This window comes from Melanerpes formicivorus, unplaced genomic scaffold (assembly GCF_026170545.1).
Source record: "Melanerpes formicivorus ecotype bairdi unplaced genomic scaffold, bMelFor1.0.p_v2 SCAF_5, whole genome shotgun sequence".
Lineage (NCBI taxonomy): Eukaryota > Metazoa > Chordata > Aves > Piciformes > Picidae > Melanerpes > Melanerpes formicivorus.
The window spans coordinates 32,531,012-32,544,117 of NW_027142357.1; the positions used below are offsets into that span (position 1 = coordinate 32,531,012).

The 13,106-nt window shown below is 45.2% G+C and overlaps 1 protein-coding gene across 1 annotated transcript in view; it reads left to right on the forward strand.

The window, feature by feature from the left end:
• SCTR (secretin receptor) overlaps positions 1-13,106 on the forward strand; it is a 27,224-nt gene continuing 14,118 nt past the window's right edge. The window contains exons 1-4 of the mRNA XM_068139067.1: positions 1-108; positions 918-956; positions 3,051-3,255; positions 8,707-8,833. Of these exons, the coding sequence (XP_067995168.1) occupies positions 3,211-3,255; positions 8,707-8,833 (172 nt within the window). The 5' untranslated portion in view covers positions 1-108; positions 918-956; positions 3,051-3,210. The remainder of the gene's footprint in view (positions 109-917; positions 957-3,050; positions 3,256-8,706; positions 8,834-13,106) is intronic.

Here is a 13,106-nt window from a genome sequence, read left to right on the forward strand (position 1 = left end):
TGTAAGCCAGAATCCATTTCCACTTGTATGTCACAGGAGCTGAATACGAGGCGCTTCTGGAGGAGTACTCTATAAGGTTTCCTGAGAGGTAACAAGTCAATGGAAGAGGTAGGTGGACAGAGGAGATTATCAGCCAACAAATATGCAGACTACTTTGGGAAGGCTAGGATCAATAAAGACTGTGGACAAGGATTTCAAGAGGTGATTCTCACCTCAGCTTTATCTCTGTATTCCAAATGACAGATGAAAAATGTGTGTCCAGTTTGTCAGGCTCTAATAGAGGCATTAAAAACAATTTAATTATTTAGTAAAGGAGGGGGGGAAATGAATTATTGGACTGAAGAACTAATGGAATTTTTAAGTATTAATAAATAAATATTTAACATCAAAGCTTGTTAGTGTTTGATAAGTAAACAATCTTATAATCAGAGTGATACACAGCAAAGTATCGGCTTTCATTTACTCCCAAAGTTACAACTAAAAGTCTTTCCATAGTGCATGGACAAATTCTGATGTTTCATTTCTGATTTAGGTGGCAGGCATAGATTCCATTTGTGACAAACCTTAAGTACAGATACTGAGTAGGAATGAAGGTAGATGCACACATCTAAGTGCAATGCTGCATTGTTTAATTAAACAAACCCCTAATTTCAGCATGTATTCTCAGTATTCTCTGCAGTCAGCCGCTGCTCTTAGGTTTCCCAGCCTGTGCTCTCTGTCCTGCTGCACTGACATCTGCTGTGCTGTGAGTCTACAATGGCTTGCACAGGTGGCAATTTCCCAGTTGTTTATTTTTAGCATCCAGCTTCTTTTCAAACACTCAGCCTGCACATGAATATAAAGGAAGGGTCCTAAAATATCAGGCTCTTCATTCACACCATGGGCGTTTACATCCAACATTTCTCTGAAACTCACAGGCAACCAACCACGACTACCTGAAAGGAGGTTGTAGAGAGGTGAGTATCAGTCTCTTCTCCCTAGTAACAAGTTGTAGGAGGAGAGGAAATGGCCTCAAGTTGCCCCAGGGAAGGTTTAGATTGGCTATTAAAAGAAATTTCTTCACTGAAAGGATTATCAAAGGCTGGAATAGGCTCCCCAGGGAGGTAGTTGTACCCCCATCCCTGGAGGTGTTTAAAAGACATTTAAAAGAGATGTGATGCTAAGGGACATATTTTAGCACCAGACTTGGTAGAGTTAGATAATGGCTGGACTTGATGATTTTAAAGGGCTTTTCCAGTCAAAACAATTCTATGATTCTTAGAAAATGTCCCATGTTTAGAAGCATGTTCAGGAATAAAGCTTTGTGAATTCCACAAATGCAAGCAAGAGTGGTGGCTTTAGGGGGAAGCTGTTACAATATGAATGGAATAACAAAATATTCCTTGAGCCAAAGGAAGATAAGAGAATGACTTGGCACCCCAACAAGATGATGCCACACTGCCAATGTGGTTTCCTCAGACTGCTGTAATGTTATTGCCTGGCTGCCTCTCAGACCCCCTTTTAACAAATTGACCAATCTCAACTAAACTCTGTGGGAAAGCAGAGCTCTTTAGGAAATTAAAGTTACTACAAGTTTACTGTGGACAGAGGCAAGGGAGACTGAAACATTTGCTCTTTGCAAGGGAAACAAAGCTGTGGGAGTGTGGCAGCTGGACAGGTGGCACATGCAAAACCGGCAGCTGGGCAGGACAGGTATAGCATTGCTTAGAGCAACTGCTGCCACTGGCCAGACTCCTGCACTGGGGGTGTGGGGAGAGAGGAGGCTGGTGCGTAGGGAAACAGAGCACATTGCAATTCAGTGGTCCTGAGGAGCACATATGGAGATATGTGGTAAGAGTAAGCATGGGACAGGGAAGCTCTCATTGTGCTGCTCAGCAAGTGGCTTGTTTAATCCAGTGGCTGGATTTTCAGTGCACAGGTAACAGGCTGCAGGTTTCACAGATATAGTAATTGACTTTACTGGTAGATCTGGAACATACCTGTGTTCTGAGCAGCCCCTCATCATAGGGATCTGTCTGTGATGATGGATGATAGTAAATTGGGATAGCTGGTAAAAGATATTGCAAGACCAACTGAGGAGTGCAGTGCTTTGGGAAAGAGCACTAGTGCACTGTGTAAACATCACCTCTGTTTTGTGCATCCATATTCATTACTGTGCTACAAGTGAACTCAAAAAGCAAGGGTTTGGAGTGCCTGCCTTGGTAGCTGGAAGCCAACACCCAGGTTAAACACACAGCCCCTTTACCATAGTTTTGCTACAGAAACAAAACCTGGAGTAACAGAATGCTTTGCTGACAGGAAAGGGAATGGCTGATGAGCTCTCTATGGGGAACCCAGGACAGTTGAAATCTAAATCCCACCAATAAGATACTACAGGCATCCAAACACAAAGACATCTTGCCACCTGTAGCATCAAGACAAAATTAAAACTGTTTCTCTGGAAACTGGACAAGAAGGTGAAGTCCAGGGAGCATTTAGAGTCCTCTTTGGAAGGGGTGGGAAGAGCAGACCCTCATCTGCCCTTTCTCTGATGCCTGTCCCAGACTCCAGCATCTCTTCAGTTCTGGCAGTCATGCTCACCTGGACTGGGTGAGAGGCAGGGGTAGCCAGTGTTCCTGCAGCAGGCGCCAACGTCCTCCTGATTTCTGCCTCTCCAAGATCTGAGCTCGCTGAGAGAGGCATGTGCAGAGCTGTCAAGAGCAGATGCAGTGCAGGCAGCCTGAATCGCATTCCTCCAGCTCTGTTTCTCGGCAGGGCACATATTCTGGGGCTGTATTTCCTCTTGATTGATTACCTCTACCATTGTGGCACTGACATCTTACATGGGAGTCCTGCTTGGTGCCTTATCATGGGAGCATGAGGAATGATCATTGCCCAGCGACACCCATTGATAGCAGTGAATAATAGCTGGGAAGGGAGGCAGACGATAGTAGGGATATGCTCAACAGAGGTGGTGTTATTCTTGGGACAGAAGGCTTCTGCAGAGGAGGAGGTGAGCTTGGAGGGTGGATGGGGGGGTCCTGTCATTGCTGATGCTTTCTGAGGCTCAGCAGATGGAGAGAAACATTGGCTAAGGATGGTCAAAGCTGGGAAGGAAAAAAAGCAAGGAGTGAAAGGGATGAAGTGAAAGAGCGAAGAGCCACGCTGGAGAGCACACAGTCCAGTGACCTCTGATGTGCAAGGGATGAAGAAAACAGACCGTGATTAACTATGTGGACCATCTGGGTAATCATCTTCTGGATTTCAGCTGTTCTGGTAGGTACTCAGAGCTATTTATTCCCAAATGTTTGGAATTGCATGTTGCCTAAGTGCACCTCTATTCCACGAAGTCATCATGTCTTTGTTTAAAAAGGTCTGTGTAGAATCTGGGAATTTGGGGGTATTTTATGTTTACTTCTGCCATTTCCTGCACTAATTGACAGTGGTCAGATGGCTGATGCTAGATGCCTCCTTTTACCCACCTGTATGAAGACTGCTGTGTTACTAACCTGCTTTGGTAAACCCAACAGTTTCTGTGATGGAGAAGTAAAAGATTGCTGCCATTTAGAAAAGCTTTGCTAGTTTACACCAGCAAACAATCTCCTAAGGGAGAGTGCCTGCTGCTACCAATGCCTCCCTTGACTCAGACTGAAAGAACACAGAGCAGTGTTTGACCTACAAAGTTTGGATTCTTTCTTTTAGCTTTATCACTTTGCTGGGAATTTACACAGCCGATTGCCACTGCTGAGCTCTGAGTGTTCTGACCCATCAGGAAGGACAGCTGAACTTTGGCTGTGATCTCCAGGAGCTGCTCAGCTTATTTAGATTTTGAAAGCATATAAACCCAAGGTTAAAATGTGTTCAGTCTGAGTGTGAGAAGTTGGGAAATGATCAAACTCTCACCGAATGTCAAAAAAAAAATCACTGTGTTGTTGCAGCGAATGGAAAACTAAATCTGTTTGTCCCAGGAGGGGTTTTGGTTCAAACTCTTGAGAAACCCTGAGTTCAGCCTAAACATTTTAATTTCAGAATGTTAAATCGCAGCTGGCTGTTGCTGTCAATATCACAAAGTGCAGCTTTCTGTCCGTTACGGACATCTCGCTATCACAGCTGTTTCTATTTGAATGGGTTTGGTATCTTATTTTGTCTTTAAGTAAAATATGAGGATGTCTTTCCCCCTCATCAAAACCAGACAGCCTGCAAGCTGAAACTTGGTTTAGCAAACTGTTTAGGAAAAGGTGAAGAAATAGCAGACAGTGGAACCCATTTTCCTCTGTGATTTCAAGGCACAGAGGCAGCTGTTTGCTCCCAGTTGCAGGTGTAAACAGGAGCGAAACTGAACACAGTTGGTAACAGCATGGGGTTATCTGGCTGTGGCATGGGAAGCGGGGTTTCATGTTGCTTGGTGAACAGCTGTGGTGGACCTGTGACAGCCCCCCTTGCACCCAGCCTGCCCCATCAGATGCCAATATTGGCAAAGACCAACCAAGGCACAATGTTTTTGTGGAAAACAAAATACTTAAAACAGCCCTTGGAGGGTCTCTCTTTTTGCTGGCTTTAAAATACTATTACCAGGCAGTGGTATCAGAAGGTTACTGTGGACATCTCCTGGGGGGATGAAACAGTAATTAGAAGGCATTAATTTCACCCTATTCCTGCAACAGATTTTATGTCAGAAAATAATGCTGTACCAGATCATCAGGGTGGTCTTCACAGCAAAATGTTCTGCAAGCACACACCCTCATCCTAGCAATAAAGAAATCACATAGGCTTTAAATCTCTTTCTAAAACAAAGCCTTCCTTATGACCTATATTTCTTCAAAGGAAACAGTGCCCACAAGATGTATATCCCTTTTTTAAGGTGAAAAAAGTTCCTGTTTCAAACATCATTTCTAAAAAGGTTGCTAGTAGTTATTTTTACATATGTTCAGTTTCATCTTGAGTAACCCACATGCAGCTAATACAGTTTCTAAGTGTATTTTTAGGGCAACTTTCGGACAGACATAACGGAGCAGAAGTATGTTGTAGGTCTTCAGTGTAATGTTTGTAGTTGTGACCTCTGAAAGTGTACTAAACTGCTTTATTATTGGCAATCAAATAGCTAACAGCAGAGAACGATAAATAATACATGTTTAAAAACACCTGCCAATAGTTAGAAGTTATTAAATTCAACCTTCTGCTAACAATTGAAATGCAATCAAAATGCAATGACATTTCAGCCAGACATTTCCCATTTTTCCTCAAGAATTAAATGGATTTTTAAAATCTAATATTTTTTTTCCCAGACAATACGTGGATTAAAAATGCATTTGAATCCTGGCCTCAGAGGGTAGTTTATTTTACCTGAATTCTTTGCATGTGGTGATTCCAGAAAACTCATTACATTATACAAAGCCAAATAGTTTTTTGTGCATCACGAAATAAATAAACTGAGACAGGGGAGGAAGATGCTGAAGTTAAACACAGCAAACCAATTAGATGAGGCAAGATACAGTGCAGGAGAGATCAAACTTTGCTCACCCAGTACCAGAACAAGAGGACACAGTCTCAGGCTGCACCAGGGGAGGTTCAGGTTGGATGTTAGGAAGAAGTTCTATACAGAGAGAGTGATTGCCCATTGGAATGGGCTGCCCGGGGAGGTGGTGGAGTTGCCGTCATTGGAGGTGTTCAGAAGGAGACTTGATGGGGTACTCGGTGCCATGGGTTAGCTGTTTAGATGGGTTGGATTGGTTGATGGGTTGGACATGATGATCTTGAAGGTCTCTTCCAACCTGGTTTGGTTTATTAGAATAAAGGTTTATTCTAATGCTCAGAAGTACAATACCCAGAATACTTCCAGCCAAAAATCTGTGGAAATGCAGTCACTGATGTTTGTTAGGCTTTGTAATAGTAGAAAATTAATCATTCTCATTACAAGGCTTTCAGTGACCATTCTCTCTCCTAAACCTGGCTCTCTCTCCTAAACCCTGGCTATGCCAGGGGGGGGTTTAGGCTGGATGTTAGGAAGAAGTTCCATACAGAGAGAGTGATTGCCCATTGGAATGGGCTGCCTGGGGAGGTGGTGGAGTCACCATCATTGGAGGTGTTCAGGAGGAGACTTGATGGGGTGCTTGGTGCCGTGGGTTAGCTCCTTAGGTGGGTCGGATTGGTTGATGGGTTGGATGCGATGATCTTGAAGGTCTCTTCCAACCTGGTTTATTCTATTCTATTCTCTTCTAATCTGCAAGTGATCAGCAGTGCTGCAAGATTCATTAGGTTGATTAGTAATATGATGCTGCTGATACTTTTCAAATAATGTATCCTGATGACTTACTTTAAATCTTTTAAGTATGTGTATACATCTACATGTGTATGTACATCTAAATTCCATTTTGACTTTTTGACTTTTGTTCATAAGGGAGGAATTACCAAATTTGTATCCACTTGTATTTATTCTGGTTTGGGTTTTTTTAATTTGCCAAAAAAAAAAAGCTACAGAAACTGGTAAAATAACATAAATGGTAAAAGTATTTTTTCAATGCAAGACATAAACAAAACATGTACTGCATTTACCACCATGAAACATAACCACAGTGGAGAAGATAGTCTTTTTCTGTCTGTTCTTTATGAAATTTGTCTTGTGATTCCACCACCTCCCTGGAATGGGCTGCCCAGGGAGGTGGTGGAGTCACCGTCCCTGGAGGCGTTCAAGAGGGGATTGGATGTGGCACTTGGTGCCATGGTCTAGTCATGAGGTCTGTGGTGACAGGTTGGACTCGATCTTTGAGGTCTCTTCCAACCTTAGTGATACTGTGATAAAAAGTGATTCTCACTTTCCAACCTGCCCCTCTTCCTGAAAGTTTCCTGTTCAGAGTTGATTGATAAGTGAATGCATTTTCCAGATATGCTTTATTGCTTATTTTTGTTCCCCTCCTTTCCTTCCTTATTTCTGAAAAGAAGCAGTGAGGGGGGAAGAAATGGTCTGTGAATGAGGCACAGAAGCAGAGATTTATTGAATGATGAGAGCAGACTCAAGGGGCCTCCAGGTAAAAATATTGTAATTAGCATAATATCATATAATTAAACAGCTCCTGCTCTGCCACCACTATTTTTGTATCCATCCCAGAGCTGAGGGCAAGACCCTCACCAGCCAAGACACCACACAGAGGAGCTCAGCCCCAGTAAGGAAGCCCAGGCAGCACCCATGGATGATATTAGAGTGATCATTAACTCTCTTCCTACCTAACCGGGGGGCCACCAGGCCCCCCGGCCTTTGTTGTCACCACCACCATCACCCAGTGTGCACCATAGGCACTCACCAGCAATGAGAGGAGGATCCCTCAGCCCAGATGGGCTCAACTTGGGGCTTTGCCCTTTTCTGGCGGGGATTAAAAAGGGGAGTGGGCAAGGAGGGCCAAGTGACCACACCTGGGGTGGGAGGAGACTCCAACAGAGCCCAGGTGCTCTGGGATTTGAGGGGAAAAATGGGGTGGATGAGAGACTTTTAGGATGTCAGGTAATGACAGGATGGGGGGGAATGGAAAACAAAATAGAAATGTGTAGATTCAGATTGGATGTTAGGAAGAAATTCTTCACCATGAGGGTGGTGAGGCACTGGAACAAGTTGCCCAGGGAGGTGGTAGAAGCCCAATCCCTGGAGGTTTTCAAGGCCAGGCTGGATGTGGCTCTGAGCAACCTGACCTAGAGTGAGGGGTCCCTGTCCATGGTAGGGGGGTTGGAACTGGACGATCCTTGAGGTCCCTTCCAAACCCAACAGTTTGATGATTTTGTGATTCTAAAACAATTTTGCAGTTTAGGCTGGATGTTAGGAAGAAGTGCTTCACAGAAAGAGTGATTGGACATTGGAATGGGCTGCCCAGGGAGGTGGTGGAGTCACCATCCTTGGAATAGTTTAAAATAAGACTGGGCACTTAGTCCCATGGTTTAGTTGATTAGATGATGCTGGGTAATAGGTTGGACTTGATGATCTTGAAGGTCTTTTCAAAGCTGGTTAATTCTGTGATTCTGTGATAACTTGGACCTTGTCCTGCAAATGATTTTGTAAGGATTTTTAGATACATGCCACTTTAATGGTTGGTATATTCATTTTGATCCAGCTACATTTAACACAAAGTGTGCCTTTAATTGCTGAATCAGAATTAAGAGTAACATTTCCACATTGCTTTGTGAGAAGAGAGTGTGGGGCAGGACAAGTAGAGGAGAAAATTACCTTAGGACAAATTACTGTCTAGGTTCTTGCAAAATCAGGCAAGATTCTGCTTTCAGGTCATCTCCTGCAGTTTCCTCATCAGTAGCAGTGAAACTGAATTCAGTGGTCTGCAACCAGTGGACATATTTGAATCACTTATTGCCTGGGAAAATAACCTGCCAAGCCTATGGTTTAACACTGCCAGGGGCAAGTAATTAGTTCTCTGTTGCAGGGCCTGAGTGTTTCTGCAATCTTTTGGAACAGCATCCTACCCATGTACTTAATTTAACAGAATAACACATTCGTTTTCCTCAATAACAGTAATGTCAGCAAAAGGGAGAAGGCAGAAACTCAGTCTGTGCTTGCCTGCTGCTACTATAAAAAACACAGACTTCATTGGGTAAATTGACTGCATTACAAAGAAATATTACCTACAACCAGTTGATGGAGTTGCATGTGGAATATGAGCATACAAATGGTGATATAAGGGATATAAGTTTTAAGAGGAGAAGCTACTCTACTACTTTTCAAATTTGCAGGTTGGAGCTGTCCCTCCCATCTGTGACCTCCTGAGTGTCCTGAAAAAGGAGGAGGAAAACTGTGCTAAGATGCTGTCCCTGGAAGCAAAGAACAGAACACCTGAAAATGATCAGCTTCTGAGCTCAGGTAAAGGCTAAATGAACACACACAGCAAAAATTGCTCTCAGATGAACTGGGTGGCCTCAAAATCAGTTATCTCCACATTGCTTCCTGTAGGAGGCATTAGTGTTAGCAGGCAGTAACATTTTACAGACAGTATAATTTTCATATTAAGCAATTACTAGATCCTCAGCAGTTTTAAGTTGGATCCAAATCTTTAAAATTCCCCCTGAGGCATTTTGCTACTGGAAATTCTTAAACAGGATAATTCTGTCTTTGTGCTCTGCTCCCCAAATCTACTGAGAGATCAGTTAAAAGTATAGATAGGATTGTGTTAAATCTTGAACCAAGCAAAATTGCTCTTGTAACACTACAAGTCAGATCAACCAAGACATACTGGGCTCAGGACTATCCATGTAGCAGAAAGTTAAGCCCTTATCTGTCTCTGTACCTCTGTAAATGCACCTTCTCCTGGCAGTAAAAGCCCAAGAGAATAACCAGGGGTAAGATGCACACCTTTACCCAAGTGATGGGGAGAGCTCAGGAATTTCCTTCTGCTGGTGTTTATTCAAGGGGGGATTGTTACCTTGGTGAATTATGGAGTAATTCTTTTATCCTGGGAAATAATGCATCTGAAAATACCTTCAGTCTTCAATTTTCTGCATGCTTGAGGTCTGTGTGCAAAAAATTGTATGCAGGAACTTCCATGGGAAGAAGAGAGAAACAAAGCCCTTGGTGGGTCACACAGAGAGAAAGAAAGGTGGCTTTACAGGGTGTAGGTCACCTTCCATACTCCATCCACTCAGAAGCAAATCAGGAGACAGGCTTCCACAATGCCATCTCTGCTGCAGTGCTCACATCTCTGTGAAAAATGCACAAACACACAGGATTAGTTGTGGTCGAATTAGGCACAAAGTACCTGAGCAGTCAGTGTTTCGCATCCTCCTCCAGGATAAAGAAAAGGGGACTCCACCTTTGTGATAGCTTTAGCTTGAGGAAGCATTACATTAACATAACTCAACTCATAGTTATGCTCTCTTTTGTGCATGAGTGAAGATGGAATACTTCACTTAGGAGCAGGTAGCATGGGAAGGAAGCTGTTGGAGACCTGGGACCTCTGGTCATGATGACACCATGTATGGCTGCCGGGGGAATACTCTGTTGGCTATTCAAGAGAGTTTCCAAAGATCACAGGGTTGTCAGAGAGCTGCTGCTGTGCTCTGCCTCCACCCAGGAGGCTCTTTAGCTAGACAGGGGTGGGTGGCACTGTCTTTGCTCTGTGAGGCATGGCAAGAAGCCCACCTGCAGAAGGAATGACTTGAATGCTAACATAATAGTTTTGCCAAGTTGTTCTGTGCACTGAGTCTGATTTGGGGGTTTTATGCTTTGGCATGGCATTGGCATGAAGGCTTGATAATCCAAACAATGCAGAAAGGCTAAGGCATAAATAACACCCAATGTCATGCTTCATTTGTCATTAAAGTGTTACTCTGAAATCAATGGTTTAAATGGTTACCAAGCCACATAAACGTTGGCACAGGAAAGACACCAGTGCTGAGGTGCTGGGGCTGTGAAAAGCTCTGTATTTCCAGGCACTAGGACTGTTGTGCAGGAGGAAATCAATACATTTCTAGGAATGTAAATACTTGTGTCAGGCTAATGGAGGCTGGCCTTATAAAGCACAAAACATTTGAAGAAGGCACTCAGCACTTCCTCCCCTCCATTTTCTGTGAGTGTGCAGGGCATTCAGCACACACCAGAACTTGCCAGGTATAAGGTGGTCCTGGCACGCTCCAGTGGTCTCTTTTCCCCCTGCCATGCTACAAAAGCCACACAGAAGGCTTTGCTAAAACCAGTGGCAGTGAGCAGAGGCAAAAAGGAACCAGCCTGAAGTATTTCCAGCTGTGTCTGGAGAAGAGCAAAGTAAGAAAGGCCAGGATCACACTATTTGTTGCACAAGCTGTAGGTCTTCTTCATCGATGCTCTGTAGTACAGGCCAAAATCCATCCATGCATTTATCCATCCAGCTTCTGGCACCTAAGCAAGATGTCTAATCTGGGATCATTATCATGCTGTCACACCAGTGACCATTGCCCCCCTGGTACATCTCCACCAGCCCTGCCAGAGGGCAACACAGCCAAGCTGAGAGTGCATTTGGGAAAGTCTCCCTGACGACCTGACTCTGTGAGGGACTACAACAAGCCCAGCCTTGAAATAAGCAGCCCTTGCATCTAACTGAAGGAAATGGGCTGAATCTGGGCAGTTTTGGCAGTCCCTGCAGCTGATAGGGGCTTTAGGTGGCAGAAAGTGCAAGGAGGGCAACTGAGCCACAGGCTTGCGCCTATACAGAGTCCAAAGGGACTCCAGGTTCGGTGGCTGCTCTGAGGTAGATCCTCCAAAAGGCATGTCACACTGTCAGAGGCATGGCCTTTGAAAGAGCAACTGTACTGGCAGATTTTGTCAGAGTATTGTTTTGCTCTGGCCTGTAAATGTGATGACTTTCACTTTATGGTCCCAAAGACTGGCAGAGCTTGGCAAAGTTTTACTCTTCTGCAGCAGAAAAGCCACTGAGACCCTCGGCCAAGGCTGGTGAGTGATCTCTTGGAGTTTTTCACTGCAGCACAGTCTTGGCATGATGGGAGAGATGAACAAGCCGAAGAATATTTATGGTGATACAAGGATGACCCTGATGCTATTCCTCTCTGCTTTCCCCAGTATCATTCTGAAGCTGTTTAAACTCCTAGTCAAGTTGTATCATTTACACTCCTGATGTTATGGAAGTCAAAGCCAGGGACAGGGAGGAAGAACTGCCCATTGTAAGTGCAGATCAGGTTCGTGATCATCTGAAGAACCTGAAAGTGTTCAAGTCCATGGGACCCGACGGGTTACACCCACGGGTGCTGAGAGAACTGGCAGATGAGGTTGCTAAACCCCTCTCTATTATATTTCAAAAGTCCTGGCAGTCTGGTGAAGTCCCCACAGACTGGAAAAGGGGAAACATTGCCCCCATCTTCAAAAAGGGTAAGAAGGAGGAACCAGGGAACTACAGGCCAGTCAGTCTCACCTCTGTGCCTGGAAAGATCATGGAACAGATCCTCCTGGAGTCACTACTCGCTCAAAAGAATAGTGAAGAGGTGATTGGGAACAGTCAGCATGGCTTTGCCAAGGGCAAATCCTGCCTGACCAACCTGGTGGCCTTCTATGAGCAGGTGACAAAATTAATAGATGAGGGGCGAGCAACTGATGTCGTTTACCTGGACCTGAGCAAAGCCTTCGACACTGTCCCACACCACATCCTGGTCTCCAAACTGGTGACACATGGGTTTGATTGGTGGACCACTAGATGGATAAGGAACTGGCTTGATGGCCGCACCCAAAGAGTGGCTGTCAATGGCTCCATGTCCCAGTGGAGGCCAGTGACAAGTGGAGTCCCTCAGGGATCAGTCCTGGGACCTATCTTATTCAACATCTTTGTGGGGGACATGGACAGTGGCATTGAGTGCACCCTCAGCAAGTTTGCTGATGACACCAAGCTGTGTGGTGCAGCAGACACGCTGGAGGGAAGGGAGGCCATCCAGAGGGACCTTGACAGGCTGGAGAGGTGGGCACAAGCCAACCTCATGAAGTTCAATAAGAGCAAGTGCAGGGTCCTGCATCTGGGTCGAGGCAATCCCAGGCACAAATACAGGCTGGGCAGTGACTGGCTGGAGGATAGCCCTGAGGAGAGAGACTTGGGGGTGCTGGTGGACAAAAAGCTCAACATGAGCTCTCAGTGTGCACTTGCAGCCCGCAAAGCCAATCAGATCCTGGGCTGCATCAGGAGAAGTGTGGCTAGCAGGTCGAGGGAGGTGATCCTCCCCCTCTACTCAGCCCTGGTGAGACCCCACCTGGAGTACTGTGTCCAGTTCTGGAGCCCCTATTACAAGACGGATGTGGAGGTGCTGGAACGTGTCCAGAGAAGGGCCACGAGGATGATCAGAGGGCTGGAGCACCTCTCCTATGAGGACAGACTGAAGGAGTTGGGGCTGTACAGTCTGCAGAAGAGAAGGCTCCGAGGTGACCTAATTGTCGCCTTCCAGTATCTGAAGGGGGCCTACAGGAAGGCAGGGGAAGGACTTCTCAGGATATCAGGTAGTGATAGGACTAGGGGGAATGGAGTGAAGCTGGAGGTGGGGAGATTCAGGCTGGATGTGAGGAGGAGGTTCTTCACCATGAGAGTGGTGAAACCCTGGAATGGGTTGTCCAGGGAGGTGGTCGAGGCCCCGTCCCTGGGGGTGTTTAAGAGCAGGCTGGATGAGGC